This window comes from Cervus canadensis, chromosome 30 (assembly GCF_019320065.1).
Source record: "Cervus canadensis isolate Bull #8, Minnesota chromosome 30, ASM1932006v1, whole genome shotgun sequence".
Taxonomy (NCBI): domain Eukaryota; kingdom Metazoa; phylum Chordata; class Mammalia; order Artiodactyla; family Cervidae; genus Cervus; species Cervus canadensis.
The window spans coordinates 42552350-42575252 of NC_057415.1; the positions used below are offsets into that span (position 1 = coordinate 42552350).

The window sequence follows — 22903 nt, forward strand, 5'->3', positions numbered from 1 at the left end:
AAGTCAAAACTAACAGTGTATAAGAGAAATTATCCACCATGACCAAATGGGACTCATTCCAGGTGTGCAAGGCTGGTTCAACGTTCAAAAATCCATGTCACCCATCATGTCAAACAAGCTAAATGAGAAAGATCACACGATGAAGCCAGGGGAACAGAAAAAGCATTTGACAAAATGTGACATCATGATGAAAACTCTCAGCAAATGAAGAGCAGAGGGAAACCTCCCCAGTCTGATAAAGAATACCTATGAAAACCTACAGCCAGCGACCTGATTACGGTGAGAAATCACGCGCTTTTCCTCCAAGATCCTGAGTAACGCAGGGAAGTCCCCTTTTCGCCGCTCGTACTGAACGTGGTACTGGAAGTCCCAGCTAACGCGGCAGAACAGGGAAGCCGAGACCCTGCCTGCAGCGCTGTCTGCTCTGGGCCCTCAGGCCATCCTCTCTTCTCTCCACGCATCGTCTTCTATGGACTCAAGCCTCCTACCGGAGCCCACCCGCCCTGGACCAGACTCTCGCAGCCCCAGGAGGTGGACAGCGGTGGCCCTCCATGTGCGCCTGTGACTTGCGTCTAGAGGTGGGACTCTACTCAGACCAGAGTAGGAAAGGTGGGCAAGGGAGGGCCAGCACTGGTGTCCTGTAACCACGCTACCTTTGCCCGTGACTTTCCTGGAGGGCCCCGAGACAGCCAGGCTCCGGGGGGCATCGGCTTCCCCCTTCTCGCTTGGCACCGCTGGGCTGGTGCAGCTTACTTGTCTCAAAGGACAGAACCCAGGAGGGAAGCAGACACTCGGCCTCAAGACACAGAGAGAAAAAATGCCCCTCCCTAGAAAAACACGGCTCAGAGTCAGGACAAGAGAAGGGGATAGACCGTCTGTTACTTCCGGCCTGAACAGGTTAGCTGGAGAGCCGCGTACTCAGCAGGTCTTGGTGCCAAGTAGAAGCGCACGCGCTGGACGTACAGTGAAGGGACGCGGCCACGGTCCCCAAGCAAACGCTGCAGGCTCATCAATAGAACGGCAGACACTGCTTTGACCTAAGTCGGGCCTTTCTTTTGTTTATTCGTCTTAAAGAAATACAAACAAAAATAACCTAAGCTGGCTCTCAGTCCGGCAAACCCAGCCTCGCTGTGTGTTAAGAGTCACTGGGAATCGGTGAAACCCTTCACGCCAGCGGAGTCCGGCAACACGACCCGCGCGGCTCCACGCCAGCCAGGGGCCCGTCTCCCCGGCAGGGAGCACGCGCCTTGAAACAGAGCGCGTGTCAGAATCTGGAAGGAGACTGGCTTCCCGGAAGGTCCCCTGTGTGGCCGTGACCTGCCGACTGCTAGGTTGGTATAAATACTGTAGGCGCGCTCCCGTGAATCATTTAGGAAACGCTAAGTGCAAATGCTCCTACACGGCTCATGCTCTGGAGTCCCTGGCAGGACTGCAGGCCCGCTCGGCCGCCAGCACCAGAGCAGGTGCCCCAGGAATCACAGACCGTGCCAGACAGCAGGCCTGGATGGCAAAGCAAGAGGGGTGACGTCAGCCTGACCCCAGTGGGCTGCCTCCCTCAGCAGGCGCAAGACTTCCCAGCGGGGACGGGCTGGGCCTCCGGCCCCCACTGGCCCCGCGTGCTGGGCAGGCGGTGCCTTCCCTCCAGCGCTCCGGCCACCTGCACGGGACAGGGAGCCGGACACAGCCAGGCTGCTGTGAGGCCCGAGGGGCAGACGCGACGGCCCGGTGCCTGCCGGACGCCCAGCAGAGCACAGACTCCGCGGTCAGCAGGCCCAGCTCGCCCCCGCAAAGCTGGGCAGGGCCTCTCTCTGTCCAGGCGGCAGGGCCCGCTGCCTGAGCGCTGCTCTGGGCTCGCTTCCCTGGACCCTCCCTGGTCTCCCCGCCCCCTGGCGCCCCACCGTTCTGTGCTCCGACATGGGGACAGAGGTCGGGGACAATCTGTGCCAGGCTGATGGCACAGTATCTCTCACCCACGCTGACAGTGGAAACAAAGAGCCAGCCCGAGCAAGGCCAAACAACCCTCAACAAACACACCCCGACGTCAGGCTACCTGGAAACAGCGCCAGCCCGAGCGAGTCCGAGATGACTCATTACTAAGGGGTCATTCAGTGCTGCCCCCACGCCCCGCGGCAGACGGGGAGCTCAGAACGGGCCAGGTGCCCCGGCAGCATCTCGGGCACTGTGTCTGATGCAGGCAGTGGGCATGCATGCATCTCCCTGCTTCTCGCGTCTGGAGGAGGGTAGAGGCGGCTTCGCCCAGGTGTCCTGATGGAGACGGAGCCCGACCGAAGAGGCCGTATCTCTGACCGCCTGTTCCAGGAAAAGACTGCAGACGCCAGAGTTCACAGGAAGGGTGAGCCACGTGAAAGGCGGCAGGACCCCGGGCCAGCCCCCTCAGACTGAGGAAGATACGCCTGACTCGTGCAACTCGGAAGAGCTCTGGCGCAGAGGAAGGCGAGCTGGAGCCCAACTTGCCCAGAGGATGGTCACTCTGGGGGGCGGGTCCGTCTTCTCACGGAAAACAAAGGGGTCACCTGGCACCCGCTGAGCTAACTCCGCACCACCGCGTGAGCTCACCTGCTGGCAGTGTCCGCATCCAGCCTGGGAACTAGACGTGAGCTGCGTGGTTCTGGAGGGAGCGCCGGCAAGGACTAGAGAGCAGCGGCGGCTCACCTTTGTGGACACGGGCGGGAGGGGCGATGGGGCACTCGGGGCCGTCAGAGCCGGGTGTGCGGACACACAGGCCCCGGGGAGGCGCGCTGTCTGCTCACGGCCCCCAGCCCGGGCTTGTACACCGCGGCCAGCACAGCGCAGACGCGAGCGGCCTCTGACGCCACCTCCAGGCCCCGAGGTACAGGGGCGCACCCACAGCGAGGGGGAGAAGCGGCGGTCCAGGGGGAGGACGCGGACCAGGGCCGAGGAGGGACAGGCTCCCAGCGGGTGTGTGGGCCCCGGCCCAGTTCACTCGGGCCTGTTCAGTGACCCGTCATCACTGTTTCAGAACAAGGAGAGAATCCAAACAACCGACTGAAAGGCAGCCTGAGTGTGTGGAAACCACACTCCCTTGTAAGGAACTCCATGAAATTGCTAGAGGTATCAGCGAAATACGGAAGACCACAAGAGTCTTCCTTTCTTGGATGAAAACAAAAAAGGGAAATTTCACAATATTAGCTCATGATTCATTACGACTTGTTATGAATACTCTGAATGGATTAAAAACTATGCCCAATATTTAAATAAAACATATTAAAGCTCATTCATAAAAGTTATTTCTTTATATCGTTACAGCTTCCTTTTTACAGCACAGTTTAATGACCTGCTTTGCTTATGTACTGCAAGCTAAAATGAAACAAATGAATCAAAATCCCACATTTATGCTTGTTATACCACAAAATGGAAAGAAAAATTGGTAAACATTGAGCATACCATTATGGATGAATGTTAGCACACTTTAGCTAAGATACATGTATAATTTATGTCTATTTCATAACTTAAATTAGCTGCTTAATGGAGGAGGGCGACCAGCTCCTCTTTATCCCTAAGACAACACGCTGCAATTCCAGTTAGGATGGGAAGCCTGCTTAGTCTGCACGCTGACGTCCCGGGAGCTGGGGGTGGGCGGGCGACGCACCATCCCACGCCTGGGCCCGAGGGCCTGGGTTCTCACTTCATGGGAAACTGGGTGTCATCTCCCCAAAGGACCCGGTCCAGCACCCTGCCTGGCATCATCGACCAGGACCCTGGGGCTGCTGAGCGCTCGGCGTGGTCAGGGCTGGACGCTTTCACTGGCCACCCTGGAAATACCTGCTTTTCCATCTCCAATCATTCTTTTTTAATAAAAACATGTTTATTTAGTTAGCTGTGCCAAGTCTTAGCTGTGGCATGTGGGATCCAGCTCCCTAAGCAAGGACTGAACCCGTGTGCCCTGTCCTGGGAGCTCGGAGTCTCAGACACTGGGCCACAAGGGAAGCCCCAGCTCGTCTCATTCCTAACCTGCAGTAAACTCAAAGTAGCTGATGTATGAACAGTTGTTTGAACTTAAAATTTACGTGGGCCTCAACAGGAAAAGAAATCAGCATTTTTATGTAGCTGTGAGTGTTAAGGTGCCTGAAATCCAGGCCCACTGGGCGCCTGCCTGTATGCTCGGAGGTCTGACTCTCTGTTAGCAGCGGACAGACCGGCCGTCAGCATCAGCTGCCCACCCCCGGGCCCAGCGCGGGGTCCCGCTCACGGCATGACTGGGGGGGCCCAGGGGCACTGCGGCCGGGGTCGGGGGGCGGCGAGCAGGCCAGGCAGGGGCTCACCTGGCCAGAGCTGGGACACGGTGCCAAGAAACTGTTTTTCCTTTTCCTACGCTGGAGGGAAACAGCTGGTCCTTGTTAGAAGCACAGGAGAGCCCTCTCTTGATCATCAAAGCTTTCAGGTAGAATTTTTTGAACGGAAATATCCCAAACCTCCCATGTAATGTGCCTGTTACCTCTCCACAGAACGTCGCTCCCTGTAAGAAGAGGCGACAGAGCCTGATCCTCACGGGGGCAGAGTCTGCCCACTGTCTTTCTGGGAGGGACGGACCGTGAAGGGTTGGAAATGTGGACGAGAAAGCTCTGGCCCTCACTCCCCAGTGGGGACGTGGCCCCCGACAGCCAGGGGACGCTGAGCCCCTGGATACGCACGGAGCTGCGTGCATGACGTGCCTTATGGAGCAGAGCAGGCTATGGCCTGCGCCCCAGGCTGCGGGGCTGCCTGTGTGGGTGGGGGGGTCACAGAGAGACCAGGTGGGGGTTCCCTGGGGTGAGTGTGGGGGGTCAGAGAGGTGGGGGCTCCCTGGTGCGAGTGTGGGGGGTCAGAGAGAGAGGTGGGGGCTCCCTGGTGCGAGTGTGGGGGGTCAGAGAGGAGGTGGGGGCTCCCTGGTGCGAGTGTGGGGGGTCAGAGAGAGGAGGTGGGGCTCCCTGGGGTGAGTGTGGGGGGTCAGAGAGGAGGTGGGGGCTCCCTGGGGTGAGTGTGGGGGTCACTGGAGAGGAGGTGGGGGTTCCCTGGTGCGAGTGTGGGTGGGTCAGAGAAGAGGAGGTGGGGGTTCCTGGTGCGAGTTGTGGGGGTCAGAGAGAGGAGGTGGGGCTCCCTGGTGCGAGTGTGGGGGGTCAGAGAGAGGAGGTGGGGGCTCCCTGGGGTGAGTGTGGGGGGTCAGAGAGAGGAGGTGGGGGCTCCCTGGGGTGAGTGTGGGGGGTCAGAGAGAGGAGGTGGGGGCTCCCTGGGGTGAGTGTGGGGGTCAGAGAGAGGAGGTGGGGGCTCCCTGGGGTGAGTGTGGGGGGTCAGAGAGAGGAGGTGGGGGCTCCCTGGGGTGAGTTGGGGGGTCAGAGAGAGGGGTGGGGGCTCCTGGGGTGGTGTGGGGGTCACTGAGAGAGGAGTGGGGTTCCCTGGTGTGAGTGTGGTGGGTCAGAGGAGAGAGGAAGGTGGGGGTTCCTGGTGCGAGTGTGGTGGGTCAGAGAGAGAGGAGGTGGGGGCTTCCCTGGGGTGAGTGTTGGGGGGTCAGAGAGAGGAGGTGGGGGCTCCCTGGGGGTGAGTGTGGGGGGGTCAGAGAGAGAGGAGGTGGGGGTTCCCTGGGGTGAGTGTGGGGGGTAACAGAGAGGAGGTGGGGGTCCCTGGGGTGAGTGTGGGGGTCACAGAGAGGAGGTGGGGGTCCCCTGGGGTGAGTGTGTGGGGGTCACAGAGAGGAGGTGGGGGTTCCCTGGGGTGAGTGTGGGGGGGTCACAGAGAGGAGGTGGGGGTCCCCTGGGGTGAGTGTGGGGGTCAGAGAGAGGAGGTGGGGGTTCCTTGGTGCGAGTGTGGGGGGTCAGAGAGAGGAGGTGGGGGTTCCCTGGTGCAAGTGTGGGGGTCACTGAGAGAGGAGGTGGTGCCCTGCCCGCCCCGCGCAGACACTGTCAGACCCACTGGAGGAATCATGGGTGAGCAAAGCCAGGTGGGCGCAGCTCCCACCCACCCCTTAATGCCCAGGACCATCCCCTCTGCCTGGGGCTGCACCCCTGAATGTTGCTGACGGGGCTCCTGGCTTTGGTCCCTTCCCCCTGATCTTCTGGAGACCTGCTGGACTTGGGGGGCCACTGGGGGGCAGGCCGTGTCACACACGTGGGATGGGCCTGCTGCCCCTCCTGAGTGCAAGCTGCCCGGCAGGCTGCCTCGCTCCCTCTGAGCCAGCTCCATCAGGGCGACCGCTGGACGTCTACCCCGCTCCGGGCTTCAAAGCCTGCCTCCCCTTGTCCTCCACGAGCTGACTGCTGCCCTGCTCCGGGTTTGAAAGCCTGCCTCCCCTCCTCCTCCACAAGGGCGAAGTTCCCGCAGTCAGAAGGAAGAGACAGAATTTTAATGCCAGGGAGGCTAAAGGCCTCAAAGTCCCCCACGCTGAAAATCCTCCTCCAAGCCTGGGGAAACTCGGGGCAACACAGCCCGGCTCCCGTCAGCCTTTACGTGTGAGAGAGCCGGTGATGAAGGAGGAAGCGCTGAGAACCAGGACAGCACAGCCCCAGCCTCCCCCGCGTCCCCAGAGACGGGGCTGAGCTTCAGGGAAACAGCAGAGGGCAGAAGCTGAGCCTCGGCCGAGCGGGCCCCCGCCGGCGCCTCACCCCTGCGCCCCGGGTACACGTGCGGGTAATACTCGTAGTAGAGGTCCGGCTGGTCCAGGCTGCCGAAGGGCTCGAACTCCATCTCGGCGTTCTGGAACAGGCCCAGCTTCACCAGCAGCGCCAGCCTCACAAACCAGAGCTGCAAGCACAGAACACGAGGCGCACAACCATCACCCGCGTAGACGGGTCCAGAGGTTCCCCCTCCCCACTGGCTGCTTCAAAAACGTAGGCGCCTCTTTAAGTTTTCACTTCACTTTTATTTAGGCTGTGCTGCAGGGCGTGTGGGACCACTGGACCGGGGAAGTCCTCAAGGCCCATTAATTTGATATCAGAGCTTGATTTCAAATAGATTTAAACAAGTGCTAAACTAACACTCCCTGGGGGCTCAGCTGGTAAAGAATCCACCTGCAATGTGGGAGACCTGGGTTCGATCTCTGGGTCGGGAAGATCCCCTGGAGAAGGGAAAGGCTGCCCACTCCAAAGTTCTGGCCTGGAGAATTCCATGGACTGTACAGTTCATGGGGTCGCAAAGAGTCAGACATGACTGAGCAACTTTCACTCACTTCACAAACTAACGCTCTTTCTTAGCAATTTGCATAACTATAAGTTTATAAAAATGGATATAAAAGAGACGCTCCCTCCCTGAAGGAGAGCAGAGTCCAGCTGGGGCTGGGGAGGTGGTGGAAGGCAGGGGCAGTTGGACCTAGCGAGGGAGGGAGGCGGGGACACTGGTGAAGGACCTGGACTCTCCACCAGGAGGCAGGGACCATGATGGGATCAGGGGGCGGTGCACAGCCAGCTCCATGTGGCCGGAACGCAGGGTCCCTTCCGGAAAATGACGGCCGCCAAGTGAGAGGGCAGGACCAGACACTGGCAACTGCCGGGGCCGCGGGAGTGACCCGAGTCAGCCTTGTCCCGCTGATGGGAGGAGAAACAAGGTTCAAACAGACTACGCCGCAAGGGACGGACCGAGAGGCTAGGCCCGGGGTCGGGGAGGTGGGGGGGCCGCCGGGGCGGGGGGCCACCCGGGGCAGGGGGCAGGACTCAGCAGTGCTGTCGGAGCAGCCGGGGAGAGAGCTGGGCTGGGTCTATGGCAGCTGAAGCCGCGTCCGCTGAGGACCGCCCTGGCTGCGGGCGCGGTCAGGGAGCACTGTGCGGACGCTGCGCCCCGGGGCCTCGGAGCCCTCTCCCCTCACCGGCTGTCAAGGGACCCAGAGAACCTGGGGGATGGTCTGGCTGGGGAGGGGGTTCCAGGGGACGTCAGCATGAGAGACCGCGGCTGGGGTGGCGGGCTTCGAGGACTTGAGCAGCTGCCCCCTCTCCTTGGAGGGCTTTCCTGCCATTCAGAACCCCGCTACCCACACCTGAATGACTGAAGCCTTCACTGTCCCCAGGTGACGGTGGCCCGGGGAGGACGCGGTCATACCTGCAGGGAGTCCGCCGTGTGGCTGGTCGGCAGCCCGCTCTTGCCGTAGCCTTGGCCATGGGCCGTGAGCAGCCGCCCGCACAGGTCCACCGCAGCCCGCCAGTTCTTGCAGCTCTGTAAGACACGGACGGTCACCAGAGGGCCACCTCAGGGACAGCCACGCCGGGGCCGGCCACCACGGGGTCGGTCACCCCAGGGACGGTCACTACAGGCTTGGTGCTCCGACGCACAGGCCTCACGGGCACCAACCACAGACGCCCTTCAAGATGAGCCAAAGATAAACCCTTAAAATGTAACCACTGATAGAATCCCAGGAGCAAAACTCTTGTTGGAAAGCCCCACTCTGCCCCCAAACCCATCAGGCTGCTTCCTGTTTAGCAAGGTAACTCCATCTCATGATTTTTTGAAAATTAAACCACAGTCAACATTTAATTTCAAGCTGTGCTGGATACGTTTATTTGTATCTAAGGTCTGCATGTGACCGTAAGTGGTTTTAAATATGTTTAACAGAATTCTCCGCTGCCAACATGAAACACGATCAGTGAGCTGTGCTGACACATCGCGATCCAGGCCGCGTGTCCACATGCAGCTCCCTGTCAGGCCTGGACCCGCAGAAGCCCAGCTGAGGCGGCGCAGGGGCACAAGGACTCGGCCTCAGCTGCTCCTCCCTGCCCTGAGGGACGCAGGAAGGAGGACCACCAGGCTGACAGGAGGAGGAACAACACCAGAGGGACCGTCTGACCCCTGAAGAAGCTGAAGAGGATGCTCACTGCGCAGTTCCCAAGGACAGGCACTGCCCGCTGCCCTCAGCGCACAGACCAGGCCTCGGGGCCGCCTGCGTGCCGGAGCGGGTGAACACTCACCCTGGGCCCTGTTAACTGCAGGTCCAGAGAGGGAGCCGGACGTTAGCCCGCGGTGTTCTTTTTAAAGGATGCTCTGGGCATTCTGTGCTTGCAAAGTGCTTCTGAAACAAGAAGCTGAGGGCGCCAGGAGAGTGAGTCCAGCCTCTGGTATCCTCAGCGAGAACTCACATTTCTTCTTACGATGCAGTCAGCACCAGCTCCTTGAGGAGGAACCGCCTTTGCTCGTCTTCCTGTGTGTGTGTGTGTGTGTGTGTCTCTGTGTACATGTGTCTGAGTGTGTGTACGTCTGTCTGTGTCTCTGTGTGTGTCTCCGTGTGTGTGTGTGTGTGTGTGTGTCTGTGCACGCACACACACCCAGCATACCTAGCGCAGCTGGATCAGGAAGCATGCTGGCTCGGCCTTACTCCAAGCTCCGTGGTGATCGGGCCACATGCCCCAATGCGCCCCACCTGACGCCCGGCCCCAGGCGCCCCAGGCTCCTCAGGGCTCCTCCTGACTCGACAGTCACGGCGTCAGTGCCGAGTGACAGTCCACCACCGTGGCAGTCACCCCACCCGTTCACCTGCTGAAAGGCTCCTTGTGTGGCTGAGTGCTAGGTCGCTTCACTCGTGTCTGACTCTGTGACCCCCTGGACTGCAGCCCACCAGGCTCCTCTGTCCATGGGACTCTCCAGGCAAGAGCACTGCAGTGGGTTGCCAGTTCCTCCTCCAGGGGATCTTCCCAACCCAGAGATCGAACCTGCGTTTCTTACATCTCCTGCATTGGCAGGTAGGTTCTTTACCACTAGAGCCACCGAAAGGCACCTGGACTGCTTCCAATTTCTGGCCACAGCGAGTCAGGGTGCTGTGAAGATATGTGTGGAACCTCTGAGTACAGGGCCAAGGTGGGGGTGGTGGCGACTTATTTAGTCATTGGTTAAGAAGAAACTAACAGGAATATTAACACGTTTGCTTATTATCTTCAGTTAGGGAAGGAGCCACTTTTTAAAAGACTTACATTTACTTAAGAAAATGAGTATTAGGATAGCAGGTTTTTGCTTCATTTTTAATAATCGTCTGGTTTGAAATATAGAAAACACATTTTTAATATAAAAATCATAGCAAGAGCTGAAAGCTTTTCACATGGTAAATTTTACCATTTTTAATCATTTATTCAGCTCAGTCGCTCAGTTGTGTCCAACTCTTTGCTACCCCATGGACTGCAACACACCAGGCTTCCCTGTCCATCACCAAACTCACATCCATAGAGTCAGTGATGCCATCCAACCATCTCATCCTCTGTCATCCCCTTCTCCTCCTACCTTCAATCCTTCCCAGTATCAGGTGGTCAAAGTATTGGAGTTTCAGCTTCAACATCAGTCCTTCCAATGAATATTCAGGACTGATTTCCCTTACGATAGACTGGTTGGATCTCCTTGCAGTCCAAGGGACTCTCAAGAGTCTTCTCCAACATCACAGTTCAAAAGCATCAATTCTTCAGCACTCAGCTTTCTTTATGGTCCAACTCTCACAGCCATACATGACTACTGGAAAAATCATAGCTTTGACTAGACGGACCTTTGTTGGCAAAGTAATGTCTCTGCTTTTTAATATGCTGTCTAGGTTGGTCATAGCTTTTCTTCCAAGGAGCAAGTGTCTTTTAATTTCATGGCTGCAGTCATGGTCTGCAGTGATTTTGGAGCCCAAGAAAATAAAGTCTGTCATTGTTTCCATTGTTTCCCCATCTATTTGCCATGAAGTGATGGGACCAGTTAAAATGATCTTAGTTTTCTGAATGTTGAGTTTTAAGCCAACTTTTTCACTCTCCTCTTTCACTTTCATCAAGAGGCTCTTTAGTTCTTCACTTTCTGCCATAAGGGTGGTGTCATCTGCGTATCTGAGGTTACTGATATTTCTCCTTGCAATCTTGATTCCAGCTTGTGCTTCATTCAGCCCAGCATTTCTCATGATGTACTCTGCATAGAAGTTAAATAAGGAGGGTGACAATATACAGTCTTGACATACTCCTTTCCCGCTTTGGAACCAGTCTGTTGGTCCATGTCCAGTTCTAACTGTTGCTTCTTGACCTGCACAGAGATTTCTCAGGAGACAGGTCAGGTGGTCTGGTATTCCTGTCTCTTGAAGAATTTTCCAGTTTGTTGTGATCCACATAGTCAAAGGCTTTAGTGTAGTCAATGAAGCAGAAGTAGATGTTTTTATGGAACCCTCTTGCTTTTTCGATGATCCAACCAATGTTGTCAATTTGATCTCTGATTCCTCTGCCTTTTCTAAATCCAGCTTGAGCATCTGGAAGTTCACGATTCATGTACTATTGAAGCCTGGCTTAGAAAATTTTGAGCATTACTTTGCTACCCTGTGAGGTGAGTGCAATTGTGCGGTAGTTTGAGCATTCTTTGGCACTGCCTTTCTTTGGGTTTGGAATGAAAACTGGCCTTTTCCAGTCCTGTGGCCACTGCTGAGTTCCACACCGCCTGTGTCTTGATGGTAACAACGCATTTCTCCAGAGGGTCTCCTGCTCTTTCCACCTCACTGTCTTCCAACCCCAGTTCCCCTTCCTGCCCGGTGGCCCGCCTCCACTTTCATTATGAGTTGTTAGAAATGTTTGTTGAAAAAACTGGTTTTCAAAGCTAGAATTTAAACATACTATTGTAATTTTTAAGCACTGTGAAGAAAATCTTACGAAAATCTCTTCATTACTGTATATGACATGCAGAACTCTGATATCAAAGGTAGTTATATATGAGAAAAAAGATCTAAATTTCAAAATATTGTTTTTTTAAAACTAGGAAATAAGATAGAGACTGTGTTTGAGAAACTGAACATAGTTGAACATTCCCCAACTTCCAGAAGAGGAGAAAAACAGTCCAATAAAAATCACTCAAGTAACTAACAGTATGTATGTAACTTTTCCCGCCTGTGACTCAAAGGCAATCATCAGTGTTACATGTGACACCAGGGACGTGATTAAAACGTCCCTCTCCATGGGCGGCGACATTCATTTCCCCGTAAACGGCGATCTTGGAACAGTGACATTACTTAGGAAAATGTGCTGAGAAACTGTCCTAGTTTTAAAGATGAGTGCGATTATTTTAGGACATAATTAAAATACCAGGGCCAGGTAATGGGCTTTCCTGAATACATTTCCCACCTTAAACAGGTCTCCTTGCTAGCACTGTTAATATAATTTTTACCGGCCTCAAGTATTTTCAATGTATGAGAAAAAATCAAACCAAACCACATGTACTTGACACCAAGAATAATAAAAAGACGTAACAAATTGGCCTGAGGATTAATGACCACGTCTGTGTGTGGCTTCGTGTGTCCCCTCCGAGCTCACAGTTACAAGTCACGCTTCAAACACAGCTGCCTGCTTGTGACGCTGCCGCACGGCAGGTTTTCAAGGCCATGGAAACGGAACGACAGCGGCTGCCCCCCGAGGCAGAGGGTCATTCCACCAGACACACGCGGCCGTGCACACCGTCACCGTCCACACGTGCGACTCCATGAACACGTACCAGAGCAGACAGACTCACAGACACTCACAGACGCGCTGTCCTCTCTCCCTTTTAAAAACTGAGTATGTCCTCACCTTTCCTTCCCAAAGCTTCTCATTCATGGGAAGAATTCTAGAATCACTTCAGTGAAAGAACCCAATGAAATATGTGATCTACATTTACTAAAGAAAACCACTAAACTTCAGTGTGAAGATGTCAGCAAACCACCTAAGCAAGTGTTCCTTTGCACTTTTGTAACACATGAGAGATGCTGTGGGGCAGACGGTTCCCAGCGGCTCACGGGCCCCGGGAGCACTGCCCGCCCAGGTCAGCGTGCCCGCGGTCAGTCTCCCCTTCTGCTTCATGACCACGGCTCAGCCCCGGCGTCTGCACTCACTCTGGTTAATGAACAAAGAAAGGCTTTTGTGTGCGCTTCTGGGGAGTCTGCTAATTTAGTAATAAACCTTCTACAACAAGTGCAGAAAACAGAGTTCTTTCAGAAAATCAACATACGATTACTTCGCTCTAGTTATTTTGATGAAGCATATTTAATCAAAATATATACTGTCTCAAATAATTCCCATGTTATATGTGATGCTCTCTGTTGCTCAGGACTGGTTATCTGATCCAACACAACTCCATTTCTGTGCAAGGGCTGAGCATAAGACACTCAAAGTGACTGGCCCTTGGGAAAATATTACGAGGGAGGAAGAACTTACACGGAACATCAAATGCACCGTGACTTACGATGAGCTGCTTCAACCCGACCAGAGACTGTTCCACGGAGCTGGCGGTCAGCACCTGTCTCTTCGCTGCAGCTTTTTCACCCAGGAAGCGAAGCATTAAGTCCTTAACTGCATCTCCCTGGAAAGAACACAAGAGAAATATGTCAGGACAATAGAATGTTAATTAAACTCAGCTACCTGAAACTCACAGCTAACCAAAATTTCTCTTCTTTTCCCACTGGTGTATGGAGGCTAAAATGCGGTTATGGTACAGCTGGGCTGCAACCAGCCAGACGCTCTAGCACCCCGGTCGCTGGTAAGATGCAGAGCTCAGAGCAGCTGTTTCTCCCGGAGAGGAGGTGGTAAGTCAGCAGTGGCAGTGCTGCGCTGGAGGCGGCCGGGGCTCGTGGGGCGCGAGGCGCCGCCGCCCCTGGGAGGAGCATGGTGCACGGCGGGGCCCAGGCTGGGCGGGCAGGCCTGAGCCCTCTGCCCACAGCCCACACGGCAGCCCCCTGGCCTGGACCTCTGGGGGTCCCCAGGGCTCAGCCAGAGCAGTGAGTGGTGGCCCGGGCATCGTCCTCCCCCAGGGGCCGCGTCACCCCAGCCCAAGGAGGGCCCTCTGTCGGGGGCAGCTGCACCAGACTCTGCACAGGGGCTCCCGGCCCAGCCCCGCCTGCGCCCGGGGTGAGGCTGAGAGGGAGTGACCATCCGTGGCCCGGTGGCCAGGGAGAGCCCGGGGAGGGGTGGGGACAGACCGCCGACAGAGGGTGACGGAGGGCAGCTCGCAGCCCACCTCTGCCCAGGGCCCCCCGGCTCCTTCCCGCCGTGCCGGGGAAGCAGGCACAGCGGTGCCACAGAGGCAAGGCTCCTCTCCCGTGATTGCCCGCACGGTCGGCGTGGGTTGGGCACGCAGGAAGGCTGCCTCCTGCTGCTGAAGGAGGGCAGGGCACAGCCTGGCAGCGGGGGTCCCGGGCCCTGAGCCTGGAGCTCAGAGGCCACGCTGCACCTCCTCCTCACGCTGGGGCAAAGGCCTGGAAGCAGCAGGGTTACAGTTTCTGCTTCCAGAGAATAAGGTGAAATAGCTCAAGTGCCAGGCTCCAGAAGGGACTAACTGATCCGGGAGGGTAATCAGAGGGCAGAACAAGGAGAGCGCGGGCACCCGGCCCCACAAAGCTCTGCACACAGGCGCCTCCGAGCAGACAAAGAGCTGTATCCGAGCAGAGGGCCTGTGAACCAGGGAAGGGCGGACTCACCCTTAAAGCCGCGGAGCAGGGAGGAGCGGTGTGAGTCCTCTGACCTTGCAGCACCCTCGGCAGTGAGCCCACACTGCAGACGCCTCCTGCCCTCTCGATTATGCCAGTTAATTAGCACAGGATGCTCGAGACAGGAGCACCGTGGGGCTGACCAGCACTCACACTGAAAGCCCACAGACACGACAAAATGTTCCGACATGGACCGGTTCCTGCTGTGCCGCTCGGCCAGGGCGGTTCTGATACGGGGGTCCTGGCGCCTTGGCTGCAGACCCTCCACAGTCACTGGAGTGAGGGGTGTGGCCTCCTCCCTGGGATGTTTAGAGAGCTATCTCCCTGCACCTGGGGGGGACCCACCTAGAACCCCACAGACCCCTTCTACTCAGCAATCCCTCAGTGTGCCCAGGGCAGGGCTGAGGAAGACCGCGTGAACGGGAGTCTGCGGCGGGCCCTCCGCGTGCAGAGGATAGGGCTGCTCCCCCCCTGCAGTGTGCAGACGGCTTCAGCAGCGCCTTCGAGGCTTTAGTGGATGACGTCCATGTGAAACACAGTGGCTGAGTCACGGGCAGGGCCTGTGAACGTTACTGTCAGGGACGCCTGGTCACGGGCAGTGGGGCTGGAAGGACAGCACCCGGGCATGACCAGGAAAGGGGTCCCGGCGCCTGCCTGCTTCCTGGTGGGACTCCCGTCACATCCACACTGTGGGGGCCGGGGGCGGGATCAGGGAGCAGAATCAGACCCCGGTGGAGGAGAGGCCTGGCCCTGGGTCTGGATGTTGGGTTCGCAGAGCCCCCTGCGAGGCCAGAGCGCCCCAAGGCGCCTCGCTGTCCCGTCACCCCTCACAGTTGGCACCGACTCGCTGCCAACTCTGGTCTGTGGATCCCGTCCCCTTCCCTCCCCCCTCACGGAACAACCTCCAACTTCCACCCTCTCCTGGTTCTGAACATTTCTGAACAGCCATCTCCCCACAAACTGTCCATCCAGTTCCTCAAGAATACAGGCCTCCCAGACTCTGATCAGTTAGAAATGCCGACACTCCTCTTTGGAAGCTTCTGCGGTTGGATGAAGAGTTACACGCTCACCTGAGCGGCCTCCACCTTAACTCACACTGCTCCAGGAGGTCACTTCACAAAGAAACAATGTAACGCTTCCCCTCTGCCCACATTTCATCCCTTAAGAAGGAATGCTTAATTTGGTACCAATAGGTGAGCAATTTGGAAAAACTGCCAAGTGTTTTAGAAAGCTGATGCAGTGTTGCAACAATAACAGTGGCGTGGGGAGGAGTGTGTGAACAGGTAAATCCAACGAACGCCTGGCTGACATCTTAAAAGCCTGGCGTGCACAGCGAGTTACCACACGTGCTGGACCGATCTAACTCCTCTGGAAAATAAACACAGCATTTCTGGCGTAAACCACACAGCTTTTCTTTTCCGTGAAAAGTTCTTTGAAGAATAATACACGACTGAAGAGACACAGGTGAAGAACCAACTGGCACGTTGGTTCCATGGGAAAGTCAAAGGCCTTTCAGGAACTATTCTGCATTCATATTTCAATTTACGAGGTTTCCAAAACAATCACTGTGGACTGCAAGAGGGATGGAAGACACTGCTTAAGGATTTAAAGGAAGCAGAAAGGACACACAGCGTCTCCTGGCTGGCCGCAGGGTGGGCCCTATCCCAGCAGCGGACGCCTGCCTGATCCTGGCTGACCCCTGAATGCCCTGCTTATTCCACGATCAGCCACGTGGAAGCGTCAGAGCTCTGAGGGGCCGTCACAGACCCCTTGCTTCTCACTGGCGGAAATGGCCTCCATGCTCGATTCAGTCTGGGTTCACCTAGCAGCAAGCATTGGCACTGTTTCTCAGCTCAGGAGTGACCGACCTGCCTCACGGAAGGGCGTCGCGGGGCGTTCAGCGTCTCTGGCCCAGGAGAGCACCGTGCTCAGCCCACCCTCAGGCGACCCGAGGGAAGCAGCTCTGCGCAGCCCCAAACGCACCCGAGGAGCCCTGGGCCCGGGACCGCCCCGCGGACCACGGGGTTAAGGCATCAATCCTGACCAACAAACGCCTCTGACATCCGAGCCCATAACTGGGATTCACTGAGGAGGCCGGGAAGGCAAGTTCACGCCCAGTGCGTTCTGCTGGAGAGGGTGGGGAGGGCGCCCAGCACAGCGGCTGGCGGGCGGCGAGCCCCCAAGGAAGACGCGTCTCGTCAGCAGGCACCCCGAAGAGAACACACACAGGCCGTCCACATCTGCGGCCTCTCACGTCAGTGCCCCACAGGGACCTGGGTCAGGAAGATCCGCTGGAGAGGGGCTAGGCTGCCCACTCTAATATTCTTGGGCTTCCCTGGCGGCTCAGCTGGTAAAGAATCTGCCTGCAATGCGGGAGACCCTGGTTTGATCCCTGGGTTGGGAAGATCCCCTGGAGAAGGGAAAGGCTACCCACTCCAGTATTCTGGCCTGGAGAATTCCATGGACTGTGTAGTCCATGGTGTTGTAAAGAGACTCAGAGACTTTCACTCACACTCCCCAGAGAGACGGCCGGCCGAGCTCACCTCTCCAGAAGCTGTGCTGCTTCTCCGTAGGATCGGCCTCACGGGCCGGGGCTCCACCCCGCGTGGCTTTCTGACCCGGCCATGGCAGGGGAAGGGGAACGCCTGCCTTGGGAGGGGCCCCTTCTGTTCCCGGAGCGGACAGCACGGGACACGAGCCACAGACCCTGCAGATCCCACCCGACACACAGCCGAGCTCACCTCAGGTGGACGTGCACACACACCCACGGAAACGCTACCACGTAAGGCACGCTACGTGCCTTCCTGTATCTGGGCTTTCAAATTTAACAAGTTATGAGTCCCATTAAATATTTTATTATAACATTGTCTTCATTTTTTCACAATAAATAAAAATACTTATTTGAATATAACGTTATTTTTGTGTGTGCATGTGTGCAAAGTCACTTTAGGCATGTCCAACTCTTTGCAACCCCATGGATTATACCCCACCAGGCTGCTCTGTCCGTGGGATTTCCCAGGCAAGAATACTGGAGTGGGCTGCCATGCCCTCCTCCAGGGAATCTTCTCGACCCAGGGATGGAACCTTACCTCTGTCTCCTGCATTGGCAGGTGGGTTCTTTACCACTAGTGCCACCGACGAAGCCATAACATCATTTTTTCAGCCGAATATGTAAACATTCCACTGAAAAGACGAGATGTGGTGAATGTATTCAACTAGCCTCCCGACAATGGACTCCCAGATGCTTTCAGATTCTTTCCAATTATAAACCTCGCTCTGATGGGCGTCCTGAAAGCTGGCTATTCATACACCAGTGAGATTCTTTCCTCATAAATAACTACTCAGGGTGGGATTTCTGGGTCAAAGCATACCCACATTTGGACATGCATTTTAAAACTTAAGAAAGTTTGTGACAAATTATCAGCCCCTCAGGGCTGCCTAAGCTGGCTACTTCCTCGCATTCTAACAGACACGGAATAATTACAAATGACTCAGATAAGAAAGTGAAAATAACTTCATCTTCTTTGATGACTGGTAAGATTGAACTTTTTCATGCTGTTATTTACAATACATAGTATTTATTTTATGATTACATATTTATATATCTTGTGATTTATTGAGAGACCATCTGTTTTTTTTTCCACCAAATCTGTAACAACTCTTTCTACATAAAGCACATTGCTTGTAACACATACACACTTTGCCATATCTTAAAGGAGAAGAAAGGGGATTTATCATCTATAGGAGCTCAGCTGTCATAATAAACTGACCACACAGTTTACAGCTTCTCCAGAGAGCTGTCATGCAGCTCCCTTGCTGGTAACTATTTCTAAGACTCTGATTAGCACCTTAAAGACCTTTGTTCAGAGAAATCAACAGGGTTCTAAATTACCTAGTGACATCAGAGCAAACACTCTCATGATCAGAATCTTGGGACCTGCTGGAAAAAATCAGGGTTTTTCAAAGCTCGACAGGCCTCTTCTGTGTGAACATACACGGAACAGAGACGGGGAGAAGCGAGGAGACGTGGCCGGGGACACTCCCGCCCGCTGAGCGCACCCACCGGCCCTCGGGCGCGCTGGAGGCCCTGCGCCCTCACCTGGATGTTGTCGAACTTGAGGCCGGGCATGGTGAGGTCTTCCTTGTCCACGAACACCGAGCCGTACTGCTGCGTGGCGACCGAGACCAGGACGCTCCTGGTCGCCTCCCCGGGGATCCAGGCGTCGCTTCGCCGGTCCATCTCGCTCATGCTCAGGGCGGTGGCAAATGGGTCCTCGCTGCCGGCAAACACCGCCTGGATCTGTGAGAATGGCTTTGGGGACTGCGAGATCTCCAGAGGCGCCGTGGAGACACCCGACCCTGGCCTCTCCACCCCTGGGGAGGAGGCAACGTCCACGGAACCTGGGGAGCTTCCTCCCACGGGGGTAGCGGCGAGCGAAGACAGGCTTTCCGGAAGGGAAGGGCTGGCGTTGGGGTTACTGACGGAGATGAAGGTGGAGGTTGTGAAGGAATCAAAGAAGTCCGAGGCCAAGGAGCTGCTGCCGGTCGGATCGCCGAAGAACTTGCTCAGGCTGGGGCTCGGCTGGACCACCTGGGGCGGGGTCCTGGGGGCAGCCTCACTGGCGCCGCTGAAGCTGGGGGATTTCACCATCTGGGACTCGAAGCCGTCACGCAGGGCTGGGGTGGGGGCGCCGGGGGGCGGCTGGCTAAAGATGGTGCACACGGGCACCGGCTCGTCCTTGGGGGCTGGCTGCCGGGGGGACGTTCCTGACGGCGGCCCCGCTGCGGGCACCCGCTCAGCCCCTGGACCCGGGTCCTCTGCGCCCCTGTGTTCAAAAGCAGGTGGGTCTTCCACGTCACCGTGCTCGGGGTCCTCTCTCAACGAGGCTCTGCTGTCAGGGGTCATGTCCGAGACGTCCTGAGGCGTGTCCCCGCCATCACTCTCACCGTCGTCACTCAGAGAGCCCAGCGTGCCCTCTTCTGTGCAGGGCCCCCGTCTGTGATCACCGCTGCCCTCGGCGGGCTCTCCCACGTCCTGCAGACACCCCAGGTCACCCGCGTCATCTTCGCTGTTGTTTGGGGAGTCAGAGATGAGCACGCTCTCCATCAGGGGCTCATCGAGCTTATCCGCGAAATTATTCGAGTCCTCGGATTCGAACTCGTCTCCACCGAGATCGATGGTCTCCTCATGGTAAAGAAGCTGGCCCTGGTCTCCCTGAGGCCCCTGTGGAGCGATGGTCTGGGCTGGCCCCTGGGCGGGCACGCTCTGCTCGGGCACATGCTGGCCGGCACCTTCGGCATTCTCCATGACCACCTGAAATGGACAAAGGCACGTCAACCTCAGCAGCTTATATCTCGGTATTAGAATGGCTTTGTCTTATTGAAATTGTAGATGGCCTTGAACTACTTCCCATAGGGCAACGCAGTAAGAGAAGACTCGTCACTAACCCATCATTATGTAGACTGGATCCTTACAGCAAGAAGCAACGACTTCAGCAACAATTAAAGAACCCTGGACTAAAGCTATGATTTTTCAAAATCTGACCTGTGAAGTAGGCAAAGACTTTTACAATGGACAGTTTTGGGGAATTTATGGGACACTTACTTATTGATAAGGGAATGCAACCTTTCTCAAACACCATCTTCCAACAACATAAGACATGACTCTACACGTGGACATCACCAGATGGTCAATACTGAAATCTAATTGATTATATTCCTTGTAGCCAGAAGTGGAGAAGTTCTATACAGTCAGCAAAAACAAGACCGGGAGCTGACTGTGGCTCAGGTCAAGAACCCCTTACTGCCAAATTAACACTTAAATTGAAGACAGTAGGGAAAACCATTAGACCATTCAGGTATGACCTGAATCAAATCCCCTATGACTATACAGTGGAAGTGACAAATAGATTCAAGGGATTAGATCTGATAGACAGAGAGCCTGATGAACTATGGACAGAGGCTCACGACACTGTGCAGGAGGCAGTGATCAAGACCATCCCCAAGAAAAAGAAATGCAAAAAGACAAAATGGTTGTCTGAGGAGGCCTTATAAATAGCTGAGAAAAGAAGAGAAGCTCAAGGCAAAGGAGAAAAGGAAAGATATACCCATTTGAATGCAGAGAAATAGAGGAAAACAATAGAATGGCAAAGACTAGAGATCTCTTCAAGAAAATCAGAAATACCATGGGAACATTTTATGCAAAGATGGGTTCGATAAAGGACAGAAATGGTATGGACCTAACAGAAGCAGAAGATATTAAGAAGAGGTGGCAAGAATACACAGAAAAACTGTACAAAAAAGATCTTCACGACCCAGATAATCACAATGGTGTGATCACTCACCTAGAGCCAGACATCCTGGAATGTGAAGTCAAGTGGGCCTTAGGAAGCATCACTACGAACAAAGCTAATGGAGGTGATGAATTCCAGTTGAGCTATTTCAAATCCTAAAAGATGATGCTGTCAAAGTGCTGCACTCAATATGCCAGCAAATTTGCAAAACTCAGCAGTGGCCACAGGACTGGAAAAGGTCAGTTTTCATTCCAATCCCAAAGAAAGGCAATGCCAAAGAATGTTCAAACTACTTCATAACTGCACTCACCTCACACGCTAGCAAAGTAATGCTAAAATTCTCCAAGCCAGGCTTCAGCAATACGTGAACCAAGAACTTCCAGATGTTCAAGCTGGATTTAGAAAAGGCAGAGAAACCAGAGATCAAACTGCCAACATCCATTGGATCATCAAAAAAGCAAGAGAGTTCCAGAAAAACATCTACTTCTGCTTTATTGACTATGCCAAAGCCTTTGACTGTGTGGATCACAACAAACTATGGAAAATTTTTCAAGAGATGGGAATACCAGACCACCTGACCTATCTCCTGAGAAATCTGTATGCAGGTCAAGAACCAACAGTTAGAACTGGACATGGAACAACAGACTGGTTCCAAATAGGAAAAGGAGTACGTCAAGGCTGTATATTGTCACCCTGCTTATTTAACTTCTATGCAGAGTACATCATGAGAAACGCTGGGCTGGATGAAGCACAAGCTGGAATCAAGATTGCTGGGAGAAATATCGATAACCTCAGATACGCAGATGACACCACTCTTATGGCAGAAAGTGAAGAACTAAAGAGCCTCTTGATGAAAGTGAAAGAGGAGAGTGAAAAAGTTGGCTTAAAACTCAGCATTCAGAAAACTAAGATCATGGCATTTGGTCCCATCACTTCACGGAAAATTGATGGGGAAACAATGGAAACAGTGACAGACTATTTTTGGGGGGCTCCAAAATCACTGTAGATGGTGACTGCAGCCATGAAATTTAAAGATGCTTGCTCCTTGGAAGAAAAGCTATGACCAACCTAGACAGTATATTAAAAAGCAGAGACGTTACTTTGCTAACAAAGCTATGTCTAGTCAAAGCTACGGTTTTTCCAGTAGTCATGTATGGATGTGAGAGTTGAACTATAAGGAAAGCTGAGCGCCGATGAATTGATGCTTTTGAACTGTGGTGTTGGAGAAGACTCTTGAGAGTCCCTTGGACTGCAAGGAGATTCAACCAGTCCATCCTAAAGGAGATCAGTCCTGAGTATTCATTGGAAGAACTCATGCTGAAGCTGAAACTTCAATACTTTGGCCACTTGATGCGAAGAGCTGACTATTGGAAAAGACCCTGATACTGGAAAAGATTGAAGGCGGGAGAAGAAGGGGATAGAGGATGAGATGGTCGGATGGCATCACTGACTTGATGGACATGAGTTTGAGCAAGCTCCGGGAGTTGGTGATGGATAGGGAGGCATGGTGTGCTGCAGTCCATGGGGTTGCAAAGAGTTGGACACGACTGAGTGACTGAACTGAAGTGAGCCTGTCTGAATAGCTCGGCAAAGAATAAAACTCTCTGATAAGCAATTCCGTGTTTACCAACTCACTTAAAATATATTTTTAAAGAAAACACCATCTAAAAGAAAGAAAGTCAAGTAAAAAGGAACACTCAGTCTGTAACAATATTTTGATTCTCTTCAGTAACTCTGTTTCCATTTCAATCTGACTTTGAAAACTAAAGTCCACCTCTTTTCTAGTGATACCGTCTACACAGATGATGCCCCATCCAGAGTAAAAATTAAGTTGTTTACCATAGTTTCTAAATAGAAATTACACCTTTGTTAGAAACCATTACCAGAGGTTGAAGTGTTGGGCGGAAAAGTCTTGCAAATCAGTAATCATTATCAGCTGAGTGCCACTGTGTCTGAGTCATTACCCTGCACTCCATGAAATGACAGAAACGAAGTTAGCTGCAACACACATGCCACCCCCCGACCCCCCGCCACGAAATAAAGAAGGACCTAGGTGGAAGTGGGCAGTAGCGAAAGCCCCACCTGTCTCCCGACTTCTTTCCCTAGAAAACCTTAGAAGGTTCTTGTCACTCTCTCTGACTCTTCTGAAGGCAAATTTTCTATAAACCATTTTTATCAAACACTGAATGATACAATATTTATAACCTGCGGCTGATATAATACA

At 54.4% G+C, this 22903-nt stretch overlaps 1 protein-coding gene across 2 annotated transcripts in view; it reads right to left on the reverse strand.

Moving 5' to 3' along the window:
• TRAPPC12 (trafficking protein particle complex subunit 12) overlaps positions 1-22903 on the reverse strand; it is a 38324-nt gene that overhangs the window by 9704 nt on the left and 5717 nt on the right. For both annotated transcript variants that reach the window (XM_043452851.1, XM_043452850.1), the window contains exons 2-5: positions 18486-19700; positions 13147-13263; positions 8044-8157; positions 6618-6756 (exon numbers count right to left, since the gene is read on the reverse strand). In XM_043452851.1, coding sequence (XP_043308786.1) covers positions 6618-6756; positions 8044-8157; positions 13147-13263; positions 18486-19700 — 1585 coding nt within the window. The remainder of the gene's footprint in view (positions 1-6617; positions 6757-8043; positions 8158-13146; positions 13264-18485; positions 19701-22903) is intronic.